The sequence below is a fragment of the Strix uralensis genome, chromosome Z (assembly GCF_047716275.1).
Source record: "Strix uralensis isolate ZFMK-TIS-50842 chromosome Z, bStrUra1, whole genome shotgun sequence".
Lineage (NCBI taxonomy): Eukaryota > Metazoa > Chordata > Aves > Strigiformes > Strigidae > Strix > Strix uralensis.
The window spans coordinates 30,748,464-30,776,269 of record NC_134012.1 but is presented as its reverse complement, the minus strand read 5'-3'; the positions used below and the strand labels follow the sequence as shown (position 1 = coordinate 30,776,269).

Sequence of the window (27,806 nt, the reverse complement as noted above, 5' to 3'; positions counted from 1 at the left end):
ATGGAGCGGAGCGCGGCGGCGGCTGTGTGGCGGCTCCGCGCGACCGGCGGCCACCGGGACCGCGACGGCGACCGACGGCACCCGCCGCCGCGGGAGGACGGCGACCGCGACACGGGCGGGAAGAAGCGGGGCGGGCCGCGGCGGCGGCCGCTGCTGCCCGAGGCGCGGGGCGCGCCGGCGGTGCTGCTGTACCTTCTGGGGCTGCGGGCGCTGGTGCACGTCTCGCACCGGCAGCTGCTGAGCCAGACGGCCGCCGCCGGGCCCCGCGACTTCAGCGCCCCCCGCGCCAGGTACGGAGGGCGGGCGGGGCGGGGCGGGGACTGCCCCTCCTGTCCGCGGCGGCGCCCGCCGGCCGTGGCGGTGGAAGCTGCGCCGAGCGGGCGGGCGGCGGGAGCCGCCGGGGCCTTCCCGTGTCACGCGAGCCGCGGGGCAGCGTCCGCCCGGGGTTACCCCGAGGGCGGCGGCAGCTGCGGTTGCCGTTTGCTTTCGGAGCGGGCCCCGGCGGGAGGCTCGCAGCGGCGACCTGGCCCTGCCTCCGGGCGGGCGCACCGGCGAGCCCCGCTGCCGCGCCCAGCCGCTGGTGTCGGTGCGGCGGGTGTGCGCGCCGGGCGTCCCGCGGGCTGGCGAAGCCGGTGACGGCCTCTCCCATCCGTTGCTGGGGTTGCTGTCCGTGGCGGAGCGCTTGTGTCTTCCCCTGCCTTGGCAAGAGCTCAGAGCTCGCTTGGACGCTTGCAGAAAGTAGGTAAAAATACTGTAAGGGCTCCAGGTCTCGTAGTGGCTGCTTCTTAAAGGCGCTATTTTGGGCTGATCAAACAACACATCCTCCGTAGTTTAATTCTTGTGTTTATATATATTATATTGTACTTAGTGTCAGGGAAAGTTTCTCTGAAAATTTTTAGCTGGTGTAAATCTTGCGAAGGGTGTGCTTATTCAGACGTTCAGAGAAGAGCATGTATGCATATGCAGTACCTTGCTAAAGTCTTTAGCTTCTCCGTTGACCCTTTTATTTCTTTTTTGGATTGATATGTTCAAACTGGAAAACCAGTAGTTTGGTTTAATATCATGATAGATAGGATGAGGAGCCCTGAATAAAGATCAGGACTATATGCCCATTACCGTAATGATCTTTGGCATCTAGACTACAGTTACCATCTAGTTGGCTTTAGTCACTTACTGTGAGTCTTGAGGTAGAACAATGTAAAAAAAATGTTACAGTTGTAGATAAGTTACATACTAAATGTTGAATGTGTTGATGCTGAATGTGTAATTTATCTCTTACAGGGGATATCTTGACAACATAACAGCAATTGGGCCCAGAACAGTTGGAAGTCCAGAAAATGAAGTTCTTGCAGTTAACTACCTCTTAGAACAAATTAGGGCAATAGAAAGAGAAAGTACAGATGCTCACAAGATATCTGTAGACATACAGAGGCCCACAGGCTCCTTCAGCATTGACTTTTTAGGAGGCTTTACTAGTTACTATGCAAACATAACCAATGTCATAGTGAAGCTGGATCCCCGAAATGGAGCTGAGTATGCAGTGTTATCCAATTGTCACTTTGATTCCGTACCAAATACCCCGGGTAGGTCCACGTGTTCATTCTGCGTTTCTATGTACTACATGAGCCACAGAGCTTGGCTCACTGTCTTCTCATACCAAGTAGTGTTATAGCCACGTGCTAGAATACTGCATGTGTCAACTCGTCTGCTTGATTTCAGTGAGATTCAATATTTAGAGTGACAGATTGGTCTTACTAAAGTCGGGATTTCGCTTTCACTTTCTGGTAGGCAGCAAATGGCAGATACTGTATTTAGATTTCTAGAAAGCTGGGTTATATCAGCCTTTCTTGTACTTCACTGCTTATACATGTAGTTCATATGCTGCTTCTACCTCTTGTTCAGGTCTTTCCATACTTCTGTACCGATTTAATCCTGGCTTTCGTTTGACAAGATCCTTTGTGCCAGAGACTGTTCCCACCCCCACTAACTAGTCTGTGTCTTCCTCTCCCTTTGCTGGTATCGTACTTTATCTCAAATTTTAAGTGTGATATCCTTAAGCTATGCCAATATTTTTTTTTTTTTTTTTGAGCTTCTGTCTCAAAAGACTGTAGTGATCAAAGATTAAGGTTCTGTTGCCTTGGTAGTGTGTACATGTCTCTCGCTGCTACTTTCACTGTCACTGTGCATATTCTCTTATTCTTGTCCTTCTCCATTTTTGTAAGTCTTATAATGTTAAATAATTATTGCAGCAAGAGTGTAAACAGCTTTGTAAATACATAGTTACAACCGTGCCGAGAAGGTAGGGAACTGAAAACTGCATGAAAACGTTTTTTGTAACACTCAGCCACAAGTGTGTGCCTGCTATTGCAGTTGAAAAATACCTACAGATTTCAGTCATCAACAGTGAAGCTTTTACTGAAGCTTCATCATTTGCACCCCGCATGATATTTTGTTTTGGGGGGTGAACTTCTGCTCTTTAGCAAATGCAAATAGTCTTCATTATTGAGAAAACAGTTGAGTATTAGCTAGAGAAGCAAAGCACTTGCCATATTCTTTGTGGCTTTTTTCTGTCAACAAATAATATACAGAACTTCTCTTTCTCCTCAATCGTATTTAAGCAAGATGAGTTTCCAAAATAAGCTTAATAACTGCATGGTTATTACACTTGCTCTGTGATTTAGGAACTGCAGTGATGCTAATTACTGCATTTATAGTCCAGATATGGCTACCTAGACTTAGAAAGAATACTTCACAAGCATAATACAATGATTAGTGAAAACTCTTTAAATGGATGCCCTGTGTAAATGGTGTGTCTGTTTCTATGGGTTGTAACACAGGATTATGTCTACATCAAATACTTAACAGTTACTCGGACAGTAAAATATTTCACCAGCCTTGCACAGAGGTGCCAAAAAGTATTAGTGTTTGTACAGGATTATACAGAAATCTGTGGAGGAGCTAGAAATCAGCCTGTATGCTTGCCCTTAATCACAGAGCAGCCTAGCCCTTTACCATAACAGTGAGGAACTGCTCTGTCTTTCATTTTCTTGGTGTGAAACTTGCACATAACCTAAGCAAGAACTTTTTGTTTTCTATTCTCCTGTATTTCTATAAGTTATTTGCTTACAAATTTTTTCATTACCAAAAATGTGTTACTTAACCAGAATCAGCAGGACTCAGTGATCAATGAGTAATAGATTTGAAAAGCAGCTAATAAAACATAATCTGCTGTTGAGGCTTATGCATAACAAAATGAGTAAAACAAAACTCAGTAAACCATTAGAGCTTCAGTGTTAGAAAGCTTGGGTTCCTCATGAAGGAAGAACATAAAGTGTACACTCCTAAAAGATGTCTCTTGTTCTGATAGTACTAATTTTCAGCTTGTATGGCATATTTGATTCTTTTCTAATAAACTTAAAGGCAGAAATATCCTTGAAATTACCATTGCTAGCTGCTAACATGGTTTTCTTAGATTACCTATATTTGCTATAAAATCTGTTTTAACCTCCCATCAGTTTTGGTGTATATGAAGTATTTGGGGATGGTATTTTCTCTGTGCGCTTGTGTCATAGTCTATGGCTATATGGCTGCTTTAATCAGATGTAAATCTGTATGTCTGTTGAAACCAATAACTTATCTTTCTTAGCTTCACAGTGAGGCAGATAAGTGATTAATCTTACCAAAACCTATAATCACTTTTCTGTGGAGTTTTCAAAACAACAAAAGTTGGGTAAGAGCTGAACATGGCTAAGAGTAGACTACTGATAAATTCAGGAGGCAATATAATCAGGGCTTTAAATCAGGTATGTTGGGGGTGCTTTTTGGAAAGGTTTTGGCAGAACAAGGCATTAATTTCTGAGAAAGTGATTAGAGAACGGTGTATGGGAAAGATTTTGGTTTTATTTATTCTGAAGTGCTTCCATACAATAAGCAAAGGCTAAAATTTACACTGAGATTTGTGTTTGTATCAGGAATACGCCCTTTTCATGCAGGGGGCAGATATGTCTAAATTTTGCCAAGTTAGTGGCTTTGGAAAAGCTGGGGCTTTTTATGTGTAAATTAAACAGTTTTAGCAGCTAATGAGTCTGCCCCAATAACACGCTGAGGCCTTGACCACTCTGTCGTCATCTTGATGCATGTCAGCATCATGGAATGAGGTTAAATTTCTCTGTTCCCAAATTTTGTTGCTCAGGGTGGAATAGGGAGATGCTACAGCTTGCACTAAAATGAGGGAAATGGGGCAATGGGAGACTTTGGCTAGAAGATGGATGCTTAATCAAGATAAAAAATGTCAGGGCATGGGAGGAGGTGGGAGGATGTGAGACGAAGTCTAGAATGGTGTTGGATGAGGAACTCAAGAGAACAGACTACTGAGCTCAGAACAAAAGGGCTTTTCTGCAAAGAGAGAAGGATGGTAGAAAGCATCATATCATTAAAATACTGTATTGTAATGTATAATTTTAAGAATGTTTTTAAAGGTGTGAATTCTGGTGTTTCCCTTGCTTTATTTTGCAGTCTTGGCCTTATGTTTCTTTGAGGTTTTGTCCACTTAACTTGAATGCATTGTAACAGTGTAGAATGCTTTAGGGTGAGTTGTGTGGGAATGTTTCTTTTTTAAAATTGGAGTATGTGGTAAGTGAAAATTACGTCCTTGTTTATTCGTATTGTTCTTAGAAAAATAGATAATAATCACTTTGCTTGCTTAGTAACCTGATTAGTCTACTTTTCTTGAATAGTGGTATTGGAGCTGATACCTTACTTCACTTGCTTAATTTTTGAACATTGTTTTTCTTTCTGCTGTTGCTTTTAACTAGTGTAGACAGGGTACAAGTAGTAGCAGAAAATATACGTAAGTTTGACATAATTGTGCCTCAGTTAGATTAAGTGACTGAGATAGCATAAAGCTTTTTTCTTTTCTGGTCTTTGTTGAAATTCTGTGTTTGTTGTAAGCCACACTATTCTGCTGATTATTTTAAGGTGCCAGTGATGATGCTGTTAGCTGTGCAGTGATGCTTGAAATACTTAACACACTTTCAAAATCATCAGAGCCCCTGCAGCATGCTGTCATATTCTTATTTAATGGTGCAGAAGAAAATATTTTGCAGGTGAGAATATGCCAGAACTGTAAAATATACATCAAAGCTGTGTATTAAGACCGACAAAGGAAAGAGTAACTGCAGATGCAGCATGTATTTAATCTGTTGAAATACTAGTTAAATGTCAGTCTTAACACTCTGAGGAAAATGTATTTGATTTCAAAGGGAAAAATATACTTAGATTAAGAATATTGTCCATATTAATTTAATTAGAAGACTTTGATTTCCTGCATCTGTTTGTGTTGTGATATGTCTGCCTTGTCCGATCTTGAGTTATAATCATATATGATGAAAAATAACACTTAGGTCTGGAAGATACTTGACCTATATTTTTTTGTTTTCCCATCAAGGCTAGTCACGGCTTCATTACACAACATGAGTGGGCCAAGTCAATTAGAGCTTTTATTAACCTGGAGGCAGCAGGTGTAGGAGGAAAAGAACTTGTTTTTCAAACAGGTATGAGCTTGCATTGTGTCCAGTTTCTACGCTACGATAATTTGATAATAAACGATGTAGGCTTGAAGGAGTAATGAAAGTGACTCATAAGCAAAAGACAGAACCTCTGTGCCTCTTTCCCAACCCTGTGCAGCAGATAAGTTACTCTCCATCTTTAGATACATGTAGGCTAAAGCACTGCCATTGAAGTTGCCACATAGGGGAAGCCTGTGTAGAACAGAATTACAGAAGTTGTATTTCTCTTTTACATCAACGTAATAAGGAGAAACCAGATTTGGATATCTCATATATTTTGCATGCTCATACTTTCATATGCTTTATTTAATTTCTGCAGCAGTTCTTTCAGAATCTTTGCAGGGAGATGGTGGCATTAGAACTCCATCTGTTGCTCAGGAAGCAGCAAAACTGTGTTTTGTAGGCTACAGTTAAACTGCTTCATCCTTGTTTGACTGCAGACTTCCTTCTACTGCTGGAGCTACTTAATTGTTTCTTTGCATTGAATGCTTTAGTGGAGAGACTTTTCTCTAAACAATAATTTTGACGTGTGATACGTAGATGATAAATTGGAAGCTGCTAAAGGTTGTGACTTCTTTATTAGTGCTGGGTCTTTTTTGTGAGATGGCTTATCAGCCATCAGACACTGAACACTTGAGGCATCAGTGTTTCCCCCCCACCCCCAAGCATAACTAATTCTTTCTCTCAAGTGCGAGGCATTCAGCCAATACAAATGCACTTAGTATATACCCTGTGGGGCAACAGCTTAAAACTCTGAGTTCCTTTGCATTATTTATTTGTTACCATAAAGATACATATCTTAACGAAAGTTCAAAAAGTATCTGTTGTGAACTTTCTGTCTGTCTTTTGTTAGGACCTGAGAATCCTTGGCTTGTACAAGCATACGTAGTTGCAGCCAAACATCCCTTTGCCTCTGTGGTGGCACAGGAAATATTTCAGAGCGGTATTATCCCAGCAGATACAGACTTCCGTATCTACAGGGACTTTGGCAATGTTCCAGGTATGTTTTCAGAAGACATGTCAATGTGCATTTTGCAACCATTCATCTTTATAACAAGGAGACTGTTTTGGAGTTCACTATGTGAAGGTCCTTCAATTTGGTTTGTCTTTAAGTTTGGGAGCAAATTTTCCTGCTTTTTTTCTAAGGCAAGAGCCTTTAAATTTGTTTTTGGAGACTGCTTTAGGATGCTTTTTGGAGACTGCTGTTTTCCAGAAAGAAATTATGTGGTAGAAAAGTTTCCCGAAAATCAGGAAAACATTCCAGGAATTAACAGGACGCTATGAAATATTCTGTTCTGAAACATTTTGGTAATGATGCTAATAACCTGCTTGCAGGAATTATATGTTTATACCTAATGGATAAACCAAAATAATCTTTTTTAAACATAGTGACTTAGTAATTAATACTCTTTTTTTTTTTTTCTTCATAATCACAGAATCATCTAGGTTGGAAAAGACCTTGAAGATCATCTAGTCCATTAACCTAACACTGACAGTTCCCAACTAGACCGTATCCTTAAGTGCTGCGTCAGCCCGACTCTTAAACACCTCCAGGGATGGGGACTCCACCACCTCCCTGGGCAGCCCATTCCAACCCCTAACAACCCCTTCTGGAAAGAAATGCTTCCTAATATCCAGTCTAAACCTTCCCTGGTGCAACTTGAGGCCATTCCCTCTTGTCCTATCGCTTGTTACTTGGTTAAAGAGACTCATCCCCAGCTCTCTGCAACCTCCTTTCAGGGAGCTGTAGAGGGCGATGAGTTCTCCCCTCAGCCTCCTCTTCTCCAGACTAAACAACCCCAGTTCCCTCAGCCGCTCCTCGTATGACCTGTGCTCCAGACCCTTCACCAGCTTCGTTGCCCTTCTCTGGACACGCTCGAGTAATTCAATGTCCTTTTTGTAGTGAGGGGCCCAAAACTGAACACAGGAATCGAGGTGCAGCCTCACCAGTGCCCAGTACGGGGGTAAGATCACTTCCCTGTCCCTGCTGATACAAGCCAGGATGCCACTGGCCTTCTTGGCCACCTGGGCACGCTGCTGGCTCCTGTTCAGCCGACTGTCAATCAACACCCCCAGGTCCCTCTCTGACTGGCAGTGGTGGAGTCCCCATCCCTGGAGGTGTGTAAGAGTCGGGTTGACATAGCGCTGAGGGATATGGTGTAGTTGGGAACTGTCAGTGTTGGGTTAACGGTTGGACTAGATGATCTTCAAGGTCTTTTCCAACCTTGATCGTTCTGTGATTCTGTGTACGCTTCTAGCCTGAAAATAGAGTAGCTGTTTTTGTACAATATGTTCTTTATTTCTTCAGAATCGAACCTGGATCATAACTGGTAAATGAATTCTCATTGACCTCTGTTTTTTCAAAACAAATAGAAATTAAATAATTGAGTTGAATTAGTTTGTTCCTCTTTGTCCACTGGTAGAATCAAGGTCTGATTTGGTAAACCTCTGCAAATTTGTGATGATTCAGGTTACAGACAGAAGCTTTTTGCATAGGCAAGTGGAGGGGGTGAGTGTTTGGGATGCACTGAATGTATAAAATTAATCGTGGAGACAACCTTTCTTTTCTGGTAAATATTTTTGTTTGTTTTTACAAACTTTGGACTTTTAAATTAAGAGGTTTCAGACTGGCTATTTGAAAAGCTGTTTACAAATTAGAAGTAAAAGGAACGCACCTTGGTATTTTGAGGTGTTTCTGTAGTTCCACGGTGCTGCTTTTCATTACTTTTCAGCATGGATCTCTATTGATGTTTTACAAGTAACTGTTTGGAAGCGCCTTGTAGGACTTTTCTGAAGCTGAGATGATTAAGGATTTTCGTTGTTTCCAGTAAAGATCAGCTCCTGTACAGATACTGTGCAAATCAATACGCTAGAAAGGACAGATATTTTAATACATTTTAAAAGTGTACTTTTTTAAGTACACATGGAATCCCAATTAGTCTTCCTTCTACAAAGCAGATGATTTTGTTCATCTTTAAGGATAGTGAGTGGGCCACAAAGTAGAGCAAGGTTTTGTGTGAAGTATATCTGAGGCTTTCTCATGTTTGTTTCAAGGTTTTAGGTTTACATAACTTCAAACATGCTTCTTCTCTTTCTGTAGGAATAGATTTGGCTTTTATTGAAAATGGCTACATTTATCATACAGAATACGACACATCAGACAGAATTTTAGCAGAGTCCATTCAGAGAGCAGGTTGGTATTTCAAGTATTCAGTAATTTACTAAAGAGTAGTGTTGTAGCTGGTTTTTCATTTTGCTGTAAGACTACTGTCGTGAGAAATTAATAATTTTAATTACACATTTAGAACATGCTAGACAATGCTCTAAAGAGGAAAGAATTAACTGAATGCATGTCTTTAAAATACAAAGGAAATATGTTTGGTCAACTTGGGAAGATAGACTTTATCAGCATTCAGTGATGTTGATTTGAAAGTAACTGTGGCATCTAATTAAGGTTATAATCTAGCTTTTGATACCTGACTGTTTAGCATTCTGTGTTCCTTTTCTCTCATTCATCATGAGAAGCTTATGGTTAAGTTGGTTGCATAGAGACTGATCTGCCAACAGAGGTTTTTCTTTTAGAATGGATCTCAGTCAGATTTACATGGTGGCACACAGACTGTGGATAAACAGGATATATTTTCTGCTAAGAGGTTGTGCTCATAGCAGGCTATTTGAGACTGCAGTAAAGAACATTACAGTAAGTTTCCCAGGAAAAACTAATATAATACTAAATGCCTACAGGATTTTTACCATTTCATCCTTTAAGCTTACACAAAAGCCAACTTAAATGACCAGCACAAATGAGAGTTTTAAATGCTTTCTTGCACCAATGCAGTTGGAAGACAGAAAGTAACACTTCTAAATGCGTGTTGGAAAGTTGGTTTTACTGGTCGTGGTGGTTACATAGAACATCTCGTGCTAAACATATCACACCTACAAAAAAGAGACAAACTTTTCAGCCAGTAAGCGCTTTTACAGGTCAAGGAAAAGCAAAATGAAAGTTGAGAACAATTGGTCTCATTTGATTACATGTGTTTTGGCTGTACTTTGGGAAAGGAAGAGGTGGTTGATACCTGTAGGCCACAACAGAAAATAGCCTCCTCGTCTTCTGCCTTACAGTCATCTAGGGAAAGAAGGGCAGGTAATTCATCATCATTGAAAATGGGGTTTACGAGTGTCAAGGAGAAGAGGAGGAAGATTAAGAAATTATAAATTCTTCTATGGGTTAGCCTTGAAGTCCAGTGCTTTAGTATCATGCCTGAAGAAGGGCTTATGGGCTGAAAACTTGACTATTCCTTTCCTTGCAACAATGTTTAGATACATGAAGCTTCCCAAGTATATTTATTTTAGTGACAGCTATATAGACTAACTCCTGAAAATACTATGCTGTGCGTACCATCAAATGCCGATTTCAGAATAATCATTTGTATATCACATCTTTGTTGAGGATATTTCACTACGAGAACCCTTATATTTAAAAGAATGCTGGGTACTAGTTCATCAACCCTGATGTAGTTATTTTGTGTATCTGCTTTTTTAATAGGTGACAATATTCTAGCTGTCCTAAAATATCTAGCAACATCAGATAAGTTGGCTAAATCTTTTGAATATCGACATGGAAATGTTGTGTTCTTTGATGTACTTGGTTTATTTGTCGTGGCTTATCCTGCTCGCGTTGGCACGATCATGAACTATATTACAGCAGCAACTGCTTTTCTTTATTTAAGTAAGAAATTATTACAACCCAAAACCAGAGGTAAGTCTAATTCTTAAAAAAAAATCAATCACATTACTCTTCAGCAAATAGCAGTTAGTAGATGGAGAAGTGTTCAGGTGATTAAGACATCCTTTTAGATAAACTTCGGAAATAAATTTTAGGTGTGCAGTATGCCACAGAAGTTGCTTGGTGTTTAAAGCTCTCAACTGTGAATAATTATGATAAAGGCTATGATAGGCCTGAATGTCTGTCATTTATAATCATGATTCATATCTCTTATCCTTTCATGAAGATTAAAATTAAGTCTTTTAAAGATCTGAAAATAGAAAAAAACTTTGCATAGTATCTATGTAAAGTTTTTGTTCTGTTAGGTAGGGCTTCAAAATCATGTTTCTTTAACACCTGTCTGTAGGCTGGAGCAAACAAGAATGGGGGAAAAAGATAACAAAGATTAATAAAGGGTGTGAAACAACTGAAATCTTCTAGTTAGACCTTTTCAGGTATGTGTATGAACATACCTGTTTAAAAAAAACAAAAAACAAAAACAAAACCTCAACCCAAAACAAACACTACCACCCCACCCCCAAAATCCAACAAACATTTTTGGAGTAAGAAGAAGTTATAAGAAAATCAACTCCAGGTTTTTGCAGGGTTTGTTTTGGGGTTTTTTTTTTTTGAGACTTTATAGATGGTAGAGTGGTTCTGCTGGTTTCCTGGAGAATTTTTTGCTATTGGGAACATGGTAATCTGCAAAATACACTAGTGCTCTGAGAATAAATCTTGCAGCAGGGAAGACTGCAAAAAGACTTGCAAAGAAATGGCCTAAGTGATTGAGACCATGCTGTTAAGAGAAGTTCAGAGTGGACTCCTCATGCAGTTTTATTTTAGTCATTAAAGCAATTATACTGTGGGGTAATTACAATCTTGATGATAGTCTGCATTAGAGTACATACTATTGAATGAAACTTCGCTTTTCTTCTTCACAGCTATTCATAACCTGAAGAATTTCTTCACTGCATTCGGCTTAACACTGACAAGTTGGGTCTGCACACTGGTGACAGTCCTTCTAGTGGCAGTGTTTGTCTCTGTGATTGGACGGTCTCTTTCTTGGTACACCCATTTCTATGTTTCTGTGTTTCTGTATGGCACTGCAGCTGTAGCTGAGCTTGTTCTTGTGCACACACTAGCCAAGAAGTTCTTCTATAAGGTAAGCTTGACGTTGTTGCTAATGTTGAAGGGTAATGTAGCATTTAATCTGTGGAAGTCTTAATTTCTGAGTTGATTAAAAAGATGCAAATTTTTTTCTGTATTGGACAGAAGTATTTAAAATGTTGCTGTAAAAATTGCCTTATCTAAGCATAGGGATTGCTCTACTAAGTCAGTCAAGATTGAGATTGAATAGTTAAGAGCTTTGCGATTTAAGGCTTTCTCTTTGCTAATGACCTTTAGAAGCTGCCTCAGAAAAAGAGGCAAAAGCCTACTAGAATACAGTATAAGGTAGTGTTTCTTTCCCTATCTGCACATTCCCTTTCTGCCATCACTTCAGTGATGAGAGATCAGTGCAACAGCTGGAAAATTTAGGTTTTTGGATACCTTCCAATATTCATGATAATCACAGAATTGACATATATAGTTGAACGTTCTTTGAATCTTTCCAGATTCTTGCCTCCGAATGTACTGGTATGACAGCTTCCCTAAATTTAATAATTTATTTTGATACAGTACCTCCTTATGTATCTTTTAATATTTTTATTCCTTATTTAATCTAATTTGTCATTTACATTTTGTTGTGAAACTTGGAATTCCAGTTCTTTCTGGTTTATTTTATTAAGCATGTTGTTTTGCTGATGTAATTTGTATTAATAACCTTCTAAGTAAATAGAATAATTATTTTTCAGATGGTTCATATGAAAGCTTTTTTGTTATATCTATCAGAATTTCTAGTTCTGTCATACTCTCTTCTAATATAGTATTCTGTGCTGTACAGAGCTTTCTACATGAAGCTGTTGTAGAAATTTGAATAGTCACCCCTCCCTCCATGATTATTCTGATTGTTAGTTGTTTTGACCACAGCTGGAGGTCATAGACTCATAGAATAACCAGGTTGGAAGGGACTTCGGGGATCATCTGGTCCAACCTTCCTTGGCAAAAACACAGCCTAGACAAGATGGCCCAGCACCCTGTCCAGCTGTATCTTGAAAGTGTCCAAAGTTGCAGAATCCACCACTTCCCTGGGGAGATTATTCCAATGGCTGATTATTCTCACTGTGAAAAATTTTCCTCTTGTGTACAGTTGGAATCTCCCCAGGAGTAACTTGTACCCATTACCTCTTGTCTTTTCCATGTGACTCCATGTAAAAGGGGAGTCTCCATCTTCTTTGTAGCCACCCTTTAAATACAGGAACATGGTGATAAGGTCTCCCCTAAGCCATCTCTTCTCAAGGCTGAACAAACCCAGTTCTCTCAGCCTTTCCTTATACAGCAGGCTTCTCAGTCTTTTGATCATCTTTGTGGCCCTCCTCTGGACCCTCTCCAGCCTGTCCACATCTTTTTTGTGGTGGCCTGACAAGCACTGAGTGGAGTAGGATAATGGCTTCTTTATCTCTGTTGGTGATGCTCAGCACCCTGCTGGCTTTCTCTGCTGCAGCAGCGCACTGTTCATTTGTATTGAGCTTGTCCACCAGGACCCCCAGGTCCCTTTCCACAGAGCTGCTCCCCAGCCAGGTAGATCCCAGCCTGTGCTGTACTCCTGGATTATGTTTCCCAGGTGCAAGACCTTACACTTGTCCTTGTTGGACTTTATAAGGTTCTTGTTAGCCCACTCTTCCAGCCTACCCCAGTTATCCTGCAGGATGTCTCTCCCTTCCAAAGTGTCCACTTCCCCACTCAGTTTCGTATCATCAGCAAGCTTCATCAGGGTGCACGTCATCCCATCATCACTGAATGATGGAACAGAGCTCTTGATAGGCCATGTTCTTTTCTGCAACAGGTAAAGGTCATTTAGGCCCCTGCAAGGCTTGGTGAAGATTTGGTGTGTTACCTCTTCATTGCTGTCATTTGTCATGCTTACTGTCCCATCTACCTTTTTTGCTCAATATTCTGTTTTATGGACTAACCAACACAATTTAATTTGCATAATAGTGTCATAATTATAGCTCATCACAATCCCATATGTTTAGATGATAGTTTAATGGTTTTGTATTAAAAACAAAAAGGGCCTTGAGGTGGTGCCCAGATGATGGTCTTCCAGGGGAAAAGTGGACTACTTGAGCTTGTTAGGCCTAGCTTTTAGGCGCAGTAGTACTTAGTCGTTCAGCTTGCTGTTACTTCTCAGCCATTTGTACAAGTTTATGCAAGACAATTTAGGAAGCTTAAGTTGTCAGCCAAATCCAGCTTCAACCAAGTATTTGAAGAAGTTTTAAGAACTTACTGAAACTTCATTGTGTGGAAAGTTCTGGGTGGATCCATCATGTCCTTATCTGGAAGTGGGTTTTTTAATTTTGTGGGAGAGTGTTAACTGGTATATGTATGTTAAATATATGTATGTGGTGGTGCCCTTTTGTGAAAAAGATGAGCCATTTATAAAATAGATGCAATGTTATGATTTTCTAGTCCTTCAGAAGAGCTGATGGGAGAGCATACTTTTCACTAACTGTTCAGCTGTTCCAGCCTCTGGATCTGCTTCTTGCCTGCTGATTGTCTGATCAGCAGATCAACCAACTTGATTTCATGAGTCTCTTAAATTTCTTGCATGCTGTAGCTTGCAGTACACCATACAGTTTATGCTGCCTCTGTAATTTACCTTGTACTTAGAGTTGCATAAAAATTTTGGAAGCTAATCTCTCACTTGGCTATCACAGGCAATGCCTGGGTGTTTTCTGTTAGTGGCTCAAGAACTTGTGAGTTAATAAGCTTTTTGTTTTGAAATAGATTTGGCAACTCATATGTTTCTTTTCCCCCTCCTTTTTTTTTTTTGTTTCTTCTCAGCCCAAAACTGAACTAGATGCTTCCTGATAGCCATTGTTCATGCCAGCAGTCCTTCTTGCTACTAGCAGGATTCACAATTAAGAATTCTGCACTACAAACACTGCAGCATTTCCCATGTAACTTAAAAAAACCCCACAAAAACAGACCACATTTTTGATGGTTAAGCATCCTTCTTTTTTGAAAACATACCAAGTATTATCTGACCCATGCATATCTTTCCTCAAAAACAAATAGTATATTTTAAAAAGCTGTGCCATGACATATGTATACAATGTTTGTGCACTAGTAACAGTGCTTGTATAAGAAGTACATTAACGGCTACTGTTCAAAAACAGGTTTAGAATCTCAGGAGATACAGATAATTTTTCACACATAAACGCAACATAACTTTTTTTGTATGCTACACAAATACCAGTGCTTTTTATGAAGAGGCCCTGTTTGCCTGTGTACCTGAAACATTAGCCTTCCATCTTCTGGTATTGTCATTTCTGTGTTCCCTTCTTCCCTCTGCCCCAGGAGCCCGTGTAATCTCTTTTCCAAGCTATGTCAGAGCAGATTTAAAAATAAAAAAAGGGTATACTGTTATGGATAACTCCGAATGGTAAGAGAATGGTGAGATGATGCTTGTCAAAATTGTTTTGTCCAAGGAAAACAATTATATACAAAAAATACAGATTTTTTTTTTCTATGTGTTCCCTTGAGATGTGATACATGGAATATGCTCAGTAATGACTGTAGTTGCTTTTTTTGTTACAGAATACGAATGAGCAGAACCTGGGAGATACTTTTTTTGATGCTTCGTTGATGATTTGGTCTTTAGCATTGGCTATGATTACTCGGATGGGCCTTTGTTCAGCATTCATTTGTATGTTATGGGTAGCATTTCCTTTACTTGCAAAGCTCATGATTCATAAAGAATTCAGCCAAAAAGGTATGAGTTTTGAGGGGGGGAGGTTGTATTTCAAAAATCTCTGCCCCTACTATTGATTATTGAGTGTTTTCCTCCAAATTCTATTATTTAAGCAAAAGAAATCCCAAACTCTGAATTTAAAATAGTCAAAGGAACCATGTGAGATTTTTGTTACAAGAAAAAGTGTTCTTGAACTTTTCTTTCACAGTTTGAAACTATGGAGAAGCTCTTTAAAAGAAAATACAGTGAATAACACCCTGTGTCTCAGGCTAAAAAGAACAATACTATGTGGGGTTATTAATAACTGATCAGATACTTGGATGGACAGTAAAGGTTCTTAAAAAATACTGTAATATTTAAACAGTGTTTGGAACAGAACACTTGTTTAAGTTGTTTTCTTTGTAATACAAGAATAGTTCTGTGATGTTTATGAAAGAGTTATATTGGCATTGGCTATGCGAAATGATATCCCCTTTCCATATCCATGTCAGGGATGAGGACCAGTGTTGTGTATTGAGCCTTGCAGCAGCATATGGATATGTTAGTAAAGCTGTGTGTTTATGTCCTTTTAAGCTTTTATGGTTTTTTGTGGTTTTTTTTTCTGTTCCCTATAGGTGCCACAATGAAGTTTGTCATGATGTACATGCTGGGAATGTTTGTTCCCTATCTGTATATGATGTATCTTAGTTGGACTGTATTTGAAATGTTTACACCTATCATGGGACGAAGTGGTTCAGAAATTCTACCAGACGTGGTGTTGGCCGGATTTATTGTGGTCATCACTATGATTCTGTCATCCTATTTTGTAAGTAGAACTTGTAAATGTTGTTTAAACCTTTTAAACTTTCTCTAGAGTTTAGAATCAATGTTTTTCTAAATAAATACTTGAAGTTAATGATAATTTGACATCTTAAATGTTACAGGAAACCTCTAGGAAACATGTCGAAGATTCCATGTTTTGTGTTAGTCAGAGAAAAGTCATTGAAGCAGGGATTATAAAAATGTATCTGCTCAGTGATGATGTAGTAAAGATTAGTGTAAAATACACAATGCTGGCATTGATTTTTGGTGAAGTATAGTATGTGGCTGAACAATACATATACTACACTTAAAAAAATTCTCAGGTTTTTTTTTTGTTATGAAGATTCTACATTTTTGTTGGCAGATATTTTAAAAAATTTTTGAAAGATCTGGGAAGTACTTGTATTCTTTTTGGTTTTAAATACTGAGATTACAAAAAAGTGTCTTGTGTCAGGTAGTACTTGCAAAAATATCTTTTTAATGTACTTTCAGTTCTATAATTGGATTTTAGAGTTATACGAATAGTGTCTTGTTTCTGAAGTCTTGCAGTTTTATAACTGGGCTGTCTTTTTGTTCTCTAGATTAACTTCATTTACCTTGTCAAAAGTACAAAAACGACGCTAATAACTTTAACTACTGTGTTTGTAGTCACTCTGATTCTCGTTTGTAGTGGAATCTTCTTTCCTTACAGTTCTGATGTGGCTAATCCGAAGCCTAAGCGTGTCTTTCTCCAGGTAAGAAAAGCCTTGCATATCATATTGACTCTGTTGGTTGCAAGAGTGTTTGGTTTTTACAAAGCTTAACCCCTCTGACCCCAAAAAGAGTGACTGGCTTGATTTAAAGGCTTTGATTATTCCTGAAAGAATTGTTAATGTTTCCCTTATTCTTGTGTTCAGTTCATCTGTGTCAGTAGAGCAGGGTTTTTTAGGTTTTAAGTAGGAGGGTTGAGTAAGCAATGATAATTCAAAAAGTGAACGTGATGGGAGATGAGAAAATACAGGCACAGTCATCTTCTGAATGCAGGTATTTTTATGCTATGTTTCTTTTATCTGAGTAACACTCTCTATATAGTCATAAATACTCAGATATGTGTGTTCAGTGCATACTGAAAATGCAGTAGACCATAAGGATTGACATAGAGGATATTTTAGTATCACAGGCTCCATCATCTTTCTGTGTATATTTTTTTTTCCTCTTCTTCTAGCACACGAGCAGAAGATTTCATGATCTAGGTGGAAATGTGGTTAAAAGTGACTCTGGTATATGGATTAATGGATTTGATTATAATGGAATATCTCACATAACTCCCCATGTACCTGAAATCAATGACACCATTAGAACTCCATGTGAGGAGCAGGCTCCTTTCTGTGGCCTTCCTTGGATTCTTCCAGTGCACTTCATGTTCCGGTTGGTGTGAACACTGCTTCACTTGAGCACTTAACTGCCAAAGCACATTGGTCATTTGTGCAATCTTGCTTATGTAAGGAAAGGAAAAGTAAGGCTAATCTTGGTCTAGGAGTAAATTATCCTCCCACTTTTGAAGACACCCAAATTTCTGTCTAGGTGCAGTGTCTTCTGCCAGAATCTGCTGCAGGATCTGTAGAAGTTGATGTGTGGAAAATTGATGTTAGCACCAGGTGGAGGTGAAGGGGAGGGCCTTTAAGGACAGTTCAGAGTAAGAGTATGTATGTCTATTCCCTTCTTCCCCCACTAACCCTGGCTGATAGCAGAGGAAATCTAGAGTAACTGATCTCCACAGAAGAATATTAGCAGTTTGAAGATGCAAATATTCTTACTGATGTTATTCTTTTGTAAATTAAGACAGATGAAGGTAACGAATGAACACACTGGTGACTGTTTTTCTATTAATATGTCCTTTAAATATTTGTCTGGCCACAAGTTGCTAATTTTACCTGACTTCTACTAGAATCAGTAGCTATTGAATATTTCATTTAGTAACAGCACAGTCAGCTATACTATACAAAAACTTTTTGGCTTCTCGTATTTAGTACCTCCAAGTGTTGCACTGAGACAAAGTTAAAACTTTTTTTTTTTTAACAGGAAAAACTGGTATCTTCCTGCTACAGAAATTTTTCCTAAAAGCCCCATTCACTTTAAAGTTCTGTCCAAGGAGCTGATGCCCTGGAACTCTGTGAGGTTAAGCTTTGAATTATCTGGTGAGTGACTGGTTTGTGATTTCTGTTTATTTTTATGCCCCTAATAAATCAGGTTTTGACTCTAGTACTGCAGGTTCTAGTACCATTGCCAAGATAGCAAGCTTTGTGAGATTCAGTTTTATAACACACTAGAAGTTGTGGGGTTTGTGTTGCAGTTGTTACTTGGGTGACTGATAACCTTGTCTGTTTTGAGTAAACCTTGATCTTTTTATAGCAAGTCCTTTCTTAAAGTACATTTTATAGCTCTGTCCTTCTCCTACATCATCATCTCATTTATCTTACTGCTTAGAAATAATTGGAGCCTCTTCTGTAGAGAAGACAGTTGTATCGTGTTTAGGAAGACATGGATAGTAATACACAGATAACATACTACTACACAGGAAAATAGAGGATTGTTGTACCTCCACCTGCTGATACATTATCCCTGTCTCTGCAGGTCCCAGTCACATGTCTCTGTATGTTCGGCCACATGAAGGGTCGGCTCTGTCCAAGTGGTCTCTCGGGGATGGTACACCAGTTGCTAGCTTAGGAGGAGACTACTTTGTGTTTTACTCCCATGGGCTGCAGGCTACACCGTGGCACTTCTGGGTAGAACTGACGGTGAGTCTGCCATGATCCCTTGGTGTGCCCTGTTATCACCATTTATACATTCTTATGTGAAAAATGTCATAATAACTTTATTAAGCTTTGTTTTATTTGATAGATCCTAATTCTAGCTTCCCTCTTTTAATTTGTCCCTCAACTTTATGTATCAGCTCACACCGTTCCAGTGGGATTTATGATCCTTCCCATTAACTTGCCAATGAAGAACTTTATGCAGATCTGTGTGCTTTTATTATGTGTTTAACAGTGTCTTATTCTTTGAGTAAATATTACAAGAACCTTTGAAAGTTCAGAAAGTCCCTCATTCCTTCCTGGATCTGGCAGTCTAAACACTTAATCAAATAATCCTCTGAGGGTACTTGATAAAGGTAGACAGGGATCTGCAGTGTGACAAGCTTTGCAAGATTGATAGTAGTAAAGCTAGGCAGCAAAGGCTTTCCATCCTAAGGATTCACAATAGAAAGATCAGTCTAAATACTGTATTGGAGTCCATGTCTTGATTTGTCAGCAAAACCAACAGATATAAATGTTGAAGTCAGAGCAAGTGCAAGCTATGAAATATGTCAGAGGCACTATGATCTAATGCCCAGTTGCAATTCAAACTGAGCTCATCAGGTAATCAGACCGATACATTTGAAGATAGGAAGTGTTTTAACGTATAGGACAGCGAGCTGCAGGATGAAGTTTTGTTGCATAAAGACTGTAGAAAAGTACATCTGGATTGATCTTGTGTTTAAAAGCCATAAACAATAATAACGACTTTGTTGCTCTTTTCTCACTTTCAGGCCCCAGAAAAGCATCCTGATGGAATAGTCTCCCTTGCCATAGCAGCACATTACTTTTTTGGGGAAGATCAAAAGTCACCTCAACTCTATGCCTTGCTGGAGAGGTTTCCAGACTGGACGTTTTCTTCTGGTTGGTCCTGCACTTACGACCTTTTTGTCTTTTAAGGTTGACAGTAATGCAGCACTAATAGGGTAATCTCTCTGATGCAGAATGCTGTTGTAGCAGACACTTTCTAACAAGATGCCAGAGACTTTCACAAGAATTTAAAGTGGCAACAATGGTGTTTTTTTGGCAGTGTGAGTATTAAAGACTACTGCTGTCTTGGGGATATAGTGATACTTCGTGTCAATATGGATACAGTTCACCCTGGTTCTGCCACTGAAACGGCAGCTTGACTAGTGGGTTTCTTAAAATGAAAACTGCATTTGAGGAGGTAACGTTAGCATAATACGATGGCAATTGAAATGAAAGGGACTCATGAAATTATTTTGATGTTATGTAAAATAGAAGCGTACTTCACACATATATGGGACTACCACCTACCAATACTACCCGTCCTGTTAAAGTATGACCTTCAGCTAAAAGATGCTTATTCACATGGTGGGGGAGCAGAGATGGCAAAGTCCTAGATGTTCCTTTTGTCACTGGATGAAGTCACTGAAAGCTATGATGCTTGTGTAGGTTGCATTCCCAGTCCTTGGCAAAGGCATAATGCAGAAAAAATATTATGATGGAATGTGGTAATTATTTATCTAGATTATCTTCTCCAAATAATAGGTTTCTGTTAAAAACTTGGTTCCTACCCTTCTGCCTGTCTCTTCAGTGTTACAACTTGAGTGGGTAAGTTTGACCTATCATCTTGCAGTTTTGTTCCTGCTGGGATTTTTCAGTATCAGCATATAAGCATGTGACTTGCTCTCTCGTATGTAAGAGTGCTAAGTCCCCACTCCTTTATGTGGATGTCTTATAATTAGTCTACTCTAAATTTCAAGTTAGCCAGTTCCAACAAATTAGAAGATAATTGTTGGTATCTCCTCTGGAGAGACTTTTGGTAATGTGACAGTATAGCACTTTGCTAATACATTTAACCATTTCTTAAAATACGCTTTGCTTTCCATAAGGAAAACACCGAAAAGAGTCATTTTTAAAAAGATGTCTAATATCTCTGGTCTGCTCTTGTTTTAGTTCCACAGGATGGGTTTTATAAATGACCGTGAGTGATTTAGAATATCTTCCAGTTTTAATTGACAAGCTTTGAGTTCAGAAGCCACTGACCTCTTTGGGGTTTTTTTTATACTCCCAGGTTTTTTTCAGTGCAGTGTAATAGTTAATGTTTGTTTCTCAAATTCAAAGAACCGTGTGCCTGAAAACTTTGTGCTTTTTTCCAAACTGTATATAAAACATTCTGTGACAATCAATACCACACTACAAATTGTACAGATGAGTATTTTGTTCATCTCTTGAGTATTGTCAAATCACATACAAAGCAGATTTTGTGCATGCATCATCATTTTGAGTAAAAAACATGCTAATACTGGGAAGTTTGCGGGGCATGTGAAAGAAAATTTTGTGACACTTTGTGTGAGCTGTGATGGACAGCAGCTCCCTGATAAGGTGTTTTTCCTTAAAATTGTTCTGTAGTTGTGTACAATAGTAGCAAGAAGCAGTTTCATTTGTTGCAAGGTACATTTGTGAAGACTGTCAGCTGACTCATGGGTTAGAGTAAGAGGTTTAATTATGTAATCATAATGAACTGGCCATCAGTATCTTAAAACCAATGGGTCTTTCTACATTAACATGCATTAATCATCACTCACTTGATTGTATCTGATTCAAAATTACAATCCCTATATTACGCATTTATTTTTTTAAAAATGTTTTATTAATGATTTGAAAAATGGAGTTTTGGTTCATAACTCTTGTGCCTTGAATCAACAAGTGTTTAGTACTGCTCTCTAGCTGGTACACAGCTAGTTAACTAAAGCTGCACTGATATTTACCACCTTCCTCAGTTTTGATTTTTGTTTTGTTTCGCCTCTGATTTAAAGCTTTGAAAAATGCTGTATGAAGAATTTGTACCGAGAGCCAAAAATATAAAAATGTCTGTTAGCAACTTCTGAAACTTAGTGAAGCAGTAGCTTTTGCTATCTCAGGATTTAACTTTTATTAAATAATTTAATTGAGGGATATCTAGTATCTTGTAAATTTCTGTCTTTTAAATAAAAGTGAAACTTATTCAGTGAAACTCGGTTTTTCAGCATGATTAAAGGCAATTTTGAGTTGGTTTTATGAATTGCACTAATGTTTTATTTAAGCTTGGGGTAGAAATACTGTGAAGTGTTACTGCAGTTAGACAGCCAGAATTGGAGCTACGTGGAAGGTATGCATGGCCAAAGAATGTAAAAATTATCTGAGCTGAGAAGTGTTAAAATGAGGGCACTGGCTGGTTGCCTGGAAAGGAGAGAAAGGTGGTTCTTGAAACAAGATGTGTTATCGAAGAGTCACTGGTAGCAGAGCTAAGTATTCTTTGCTAAACTTATAGTTGAAAGCAAATTCACTGTTGATCACAGGTAGAAAAACAGGATGGAATGTTATGCTAATTGTTTCAGTGTTCATCTGCTTCCCCACTCAGTACAAGCAGGTTAGTCTTCTGCTACTGTAGTTTATTATTTCTCATTGAAAGTATTGTGTGTCTTATTCTGTGAAATATCAAAAAAGCAAGCAGCTGGTAATTTTAAGGATAGAAGGGCATGGGAGTAGAAAAGTCTTTATTCTTACCGAGGGCAGTAAGCAGCTAGCTGACTGGAATTCCCCTATGCTTATCTGAAGCAATTTACATCCACAGCCTTTTCTAAATTGCTTTACTCTTCCTTAGTGCTAGAGTTCTTCCCTGACTTTTGATGGCTTTGAGAATTTGTTACGTAACAGAGTACTATGTATGTTAATAGAGAACATATCAGAAATAAGCATTTTATCAATTTAAACATGTCCTGGCAAAGGAGGCCCGTACATGTTGTGGTTACACAATCCAATGCAGCATTAGATTGTGTCACTGTACCTTCAGATTGCCTGTCAAGTAGAAGTATGCGTTTGAAGAAAGTGTTGGGATAGGTGCAATGAACAGGAGAATTTCGGCTATCATACACAAAGTGACAGGCTGTTGAGCTGAGCAGAGCTGTTTGTGTTAGCAAGATGTGTTGTTAATGTCTGTTCAATCTGGGTTGGGTTGCAAGTGTTGTTGGAAAAACACTAATCAAATAGACAAGATCTTCTATACAGAGCTAATTGTAGCATATGGGACATAGCTGCTGAAGAGTTGGTTCACCTGCACGGTAATGCTGTTCAGTACTTTTTTCCTGGAGGGCTAAACCTAATTTGGTTCTTGATAACAATCTGGAAGGAGCCTGCAGGATGACCATTTTAGAACTTGATATGCAGTCTTAGTGAAGGAATGTTAAAAAGCCACGCAAGATCAGTCACAGAACTGTGTAATTAGACAATGTGAATTTGCACAAGTGTGACTTCTGTTTGACGATAGAACATGGATTCCTAGTCTTCATGAAAGTCTGTTCCAGTCTCAGAGGATAAATTAGTCCTACAAATTAGTCAGGCTTCCCTGTTCATTGCAGAAGAGGTTCTGTTGGACTACAAAGCTTAATGGTTCTTGCAGAGCTGCAGCTGCAGCTTGAAAACATGCCAAGGATAAAGCTGAGATTTGAACAGGAAGTATAAGCCAATTTAGGGAGATCTAGTCACTGCTACCTATATTTCAAGCAGTGTCAAGCGTCACTGGCCAGTAACAAAACAGCTTTTTAAAAAATTTCAGTTTCAGAAAGCTCTAAGAATGATGACTGATGGTCAGCTGAGGGTCAGGCCATGGTCAGTCCCTAGCAGCTCCTCTCTGCTGCTCTTTCCTCCTCACACTGTTCCCCTGCTTCAGCATGCGGTTCCTTCCATGAGATACAGTCTTCCTGGTCTTGTCTTGGGTTTTGTTTCTCTCACTCTTTTTTATTATATACTTTTTCATTACTTTTTTTTTTAGTTATTAAACCATTCTTACCTCAACCCATGAGTTTTTCCAATTCTCCTCCCACTGAGAGGGGGGAGGAGTGAGCAAGGGGCTGTGTGGTGCTTACCTGCTGGCTGGGTTAAACCACAACATACATGTTTACTTGTACAGATCCACAGGCTGCAGATGATCTGTGCACCTGTTCCTCCTTTATGGGTCTGGCTCTTTGCAGGACTGTTCCTCACATCTTTTTTTTCTGCTCACTCATTTCTCACAGCTGCTGCACAGTATTTTTATTTACCCCTCATTAAATACATCACAGAGAGGAGGCACCAGCTTGGCTGATGGGCTCAGCTGTGTCCCATGGTGGATCTGTTGGAACTGGCTGTGTCTGACACAGGGGCAGCTCCTGGGCTCTACTCACAGAGGCTACCCCTGCAGCCCCCCTTGCTACCCCAGCCTTGCCCCCTAAACCAAATACACCTCTTTTCACAACAAAAGGTGGCTATAACTTCAAAGATGCACTAATAAGGTAATTTTTAACTTAGAAGCTTGATACTTTCATCCTGTAAAATAGGCCACAGGTGTATGATGTAGCAAACAAACAATATTCCTCAGGTAGTTTCACTGAGAGCTTTGTTTCTCTGAGACAAACTCTTGAATTCTAGTAATTTGCTGTCAATGGCTTGAAGTCAGAAGTAGTTATTTTCCACAGGAGTAACTTCAAGTAAAGTTGAATACATTTGTCTTTTAATTACAGGTAGAACAGCAGTGAAATTGAAATACAAAATTAGCACATAAGATTTGCATAGAGATAATTACTACTAAAGAAGTACAAACTTCTAAAATTTCACAACTAAAAAGATTTAACTGCTAAACAACAGTAGCACAGTAGTAAGATACTAATATTAAGAATGTTTGTATATCAGTTAATGTATGTTTTTACTTGCACAGATCCAAAACCTGAACAGCAGAAAGCTGATCAGGACAGGCTTGGCTTATATCATTACCACAGAACCACAGAAAAATATTAACTTGAAGCACAGTTTTTATTTCTTTTAACATAGATTAAGCAGTTTTTTTATCATAAAAAAGCTTTAAGTATCCCCTTAATAATGGATTTGATGTCAGATCACAACAGGCTTGTAGGTATGATAGACATTATCTGTAACCAGTAGCTACAATGCAGACTAAGCTTAATGCTGGGACTCTTGAACCAGATTTCTTTCCTATAACTTCAACATCAGTTTCAATTCTTAAATGGAAATTTAAGCTGTATTCACTAAAATCTCCAGCTTTCCAAGTAATACTCACAATTATTGCACTTGTACTGGTTGTATTGGCTTAGTAAAGCCATTCTAAAGCAACAGTTTAATATTTGTACATTTTAAAGCACTTGATCTTATCTACAAAAGAAATAAAGATAATAAAACCACAATTTATTTCAACTTAATTGTAAATATTCTTAATTTTCAGAGTTTAAATGGATGTGCATTTAGTAACTACACTAGCAAAGCAACAGATGTTGTAACTACCCTATGATGACTAGTTTGGTCCATGTCAGTAATCAAGTGATGTTATAAAAAATAAACTAGTTTATTTTGTATAAAATGAATAATGTTGCATTTTTGTTCAGATTGCACAGTACAAACAAGCTAATATCTAAATTAATACTGTTACAGGTAGTTATTACATAGGGACAGCAGCTAGAAAAAGTAAGTACCTCAAAGCAACAGACTTCTGCAGCCAGCTTTCCATAACATTGTATGAAAGTTAAATATGTCTTAGTTACAAGTATGCATATTAGAAAATGTTTGAAAAATGTTTAAGTATGAGCTGTTAAACTAATTTTCCATAGCAAGAGTATAGGATGATTATTTACATTTTAAAAAATCCATTTTTCAGAAAAGAATTTACAATGAAATAAATAACCTTCAGCAATCCCTACAAGATCTGTAAGTGGCAGTAAAAAACAGGTAAGCCACCTTGTGTCAATGTCAGGTCAGTAAAGTATGCCTCATCCAGAAAGAAGTGCAACTCTGCTTTAACTTTACTAGTCATCTAGAAACATGCACAATACATATAGGTACCCTCAAATGAGGTACAACCTTGAGTATTTGTACAAGATTATTCACAAAAACATACAATATATTTTACAGTCCTTTAATACAAAATATCAATATCAAACCAATCTGAACTGCATTGATCAGACATTTCTTAGGCAGGCAATCTGCAAAGGATAACAGTTTTTTTAAATTTAATCCCCTCTTTGTCTTTTAAACTCAAGCAAGAGATAAATAGTTTCTTCAGAACAAGTGTTGTTGATGTAAAGGTACTGATGAACATTAGCTGAACCTGTCTCCATATATATTCACTGTCTCTCAACACTATTAAGTATCAAAACCTAAAGCTGCAGTCTGAAGATTGCAATAAAAAAAAATCTTGCCTCCTTTTGAAGTTATTAGATGAAACTGCTGCTTAGTTATCCCCACTAAATATTTCAAAGATTGAAATATATTTAAAAAAAAGTTCACATCCAAAACATGGAAGCATGTCTAAGAGCTGGTTTGCTTCCTTTCACACCTGATGCTTGGGAAGTTGTTAATCTTCCATTTAAGACACAACACAGTCATAACTGCCTTCTTGGAATGAATCCTCATCCTCTGTCTTAGACTTGTCCTCTTCATGCCTGCTTGCACCACTGTTGCCAGCATCACTCTGAGGATTAGTGCCATGGCTAGATGAAGTCCTGCTTTCCTCAGCTCTGGGGTTCGCTTGCTCAGTAACCTTAGAAGGATTCACTGGCTGAAAAGCTTCAGGCTGTACTTGCTCTTCTGCTATTTCACTTAGTTTCTGGATCTGTGGTTTGATGATATTTAGAAATGGCTTGTACCCAGGGCTAGGAAAATAATGGTACAGAATGAGTGAATTAAAAAAATAGTACTGCTGTCATATGCCTGAGAAGCAGCTTTTCGTGGGAGATGATTAATATAAATGAGTATCTTCTATAATCCTTCCTGTACAGAAACACTGGGTTTTTTAAATAGATGGAAAAAGGCAACCGTAATCAAACAATAGAAGTTGGGGAGTTGGTTAATTTGGGTTTGGTTTGGTTGGGTTTTTTTCCTAGTTTGATCACAACTGTGTTAAGTGACTGCCCAGAAGTTTTCTGCAAAAGTGCTTTTAAATAATTGTTTCAGCTAGGGCTGAGATAATTAAGTTATTTTTTAGGTAACATTATCTACAACTGGAATGAAAATGAAGGTGGAAAATAATACTTACCAATCTGTAGAAGCCCATTTGTCAACAGCATATAGGCCAGTCTTGATATTTTGACAGATTTCTCCATCAATATCAGAGGACTGCATTATACTGAAAACCTGGTTGATTACTGAAGATTCTCTGAGGATAAGGCCTATGATAATGCACCAATCCAGACATCCTGCTTCCATGAAGATATGTAGCAAGTACCTGTATGGAAAAACAGTCTACTTATTTCTTTTTTCACTCTGAAGACAAAATCCTAGTGTGATTCTGTAGACAGCATTTCTTTCTCTTCATGCTGCATACTAGTCATTTTATGTTTCAAATGCAAGCATTACATTACTTACCGCAGCTGGACCTGTGACTTGTGCGGCCCTTTACTAGCCAGTTCTAGAGAGAGATGTTCAAGCTCTGACTGAGTTAAACTTAAACTGGAGAAGTTTTCATCCACCATGGTCCAGTCACCATCCACCATAGAACTTGTTTCGGTCAGGTCTGTTGCTGAACCAATGCTGCATTCGTCACCTATCAAAAACACTCAGAAACATAAGGGAAAAAGAAACTACTTACTTTAGTAAGACTGAGAATTTCTGAACTATTTCCTGTACAAACTGACAAATTACACAGTAATGCTTTCCTGTGTATCACAGTGGTAAGAAGTTACTTCAGGCATATACGGTCCAGCATTCTTGTCACACTATATGGTAGAACTATTATTGCAGGAATGCAGTAGTTTTTCTATCAAATAAAAACAATTACGCAAAATAGTATCCATAGGGGTTCCTAAAGATGTGTTGGCAATCATTGTAAGAGCACAGTGACAGCCTCTTATATACTATAGTCCTAAAATTAAGTCTGTAGAAAGGGTTGCAGTCTGTCTAAAGATACTGCTTTCTTAACTTTTAACTTTGTTAAAAATGAAGATGCAATAGCAAGTTCTTTTATTCCTACAAAACCCTGTAAGATTTTGAATGCTTGGTAA

The 27,806-nt window shown here is 38.7% G+C and overlaps 2 protein-coding genes across 6 annotated transcripts in view; one reads left to right on the top strand and one right to left on the bottom strand.

Moving 5' to 3' along the window:
• ERMP1 (endoplasmic reticulum metallopeptidase 1) lies at positions 1-21,844 on the top strand. Its single transcript, XM_074856781.1, has 15 exons — positions 1-290; positions 1,282-1,583; positions 4,978-5,105; positions 5,447-5,552; positions 6,421-6,567; positions 8,668-8,760; positions 10,114-10,326; positions 11,274-11,494; positions 15,031-15,205; positions 15,799-15,989; positions 16,567-16,719; positions 17,190-17,392; positions 18,047-18,162; positions 18,599-18,762; positions 19,551-21,844. The coding sequence occupies exons 1-15, from the start codon at positions 1-3 to the stop codon at positions 19,713-19,715; spliced, it is 2,667 nt and encodes an 888-aa protein (XP_074712882.1). The 3' UTR covers positions 19,716-21,844.
• Positions 21,845-24,288: 2,444 nt separating this feature from the next.
• The window catches only part of RIC1 (RIC1 homolog, RAB6A GEF complex partner 1), a 56,479-nt gene continuing 52,961 nt past the window's right edge, over positions 24,289-27,806 (bottom strand). For 4 of the 5 annotated variants that reach the window (XM_074856778.1, XM_074856776.1, XM_074856777.1 and 1 more), the window contains 3 exons: positions 27,172-27,361; positions 26,843-27,031; positions 24,289-26,459 (listed from right to left, as the gene is read on the bottom strand). In XM_074856778.1, coding sequence (XP_074712879.1) covers positions 26,174-26,459; positions 26,843-27,031; positions 27,172-27,361 — 665 coding nt within the window. In that variant the 3' untranslated portion in view covers positions 24,289-26,173. The remainder of the gene's footprint in view (positions 26,460-26,842; positions 27,032-27,171; positions 27,362-27,806) is intronic. The other variant, XM_074856779.1, reaches the window with a different exon arrangement.

Bases quoted from the DNA above. Each gene is read 5' to 3' on its own strand.
- ERMP1 (XM_074856781.1), top strand. From the start codon at position 1: ATGGAGCGGAGCGCGGCGGCGGCTGTGTGGCGGCTCCGCGCGACCGGC. The intron at 1,584-4,977 runs GTAGGTCCACGT...GATTATTTTAAG, and splicing joins TTCCGTACCAAATACCCCGG to GTGCCAGTGATGATGCTGTT. The intron at 18,163-18,598 runs GTGAGTGACTGG...CTGTCTCTGCAG, and splicing joins GTTAAGCTTTGAATTATCTG to GTCCCAGTCACATGTCTCTG.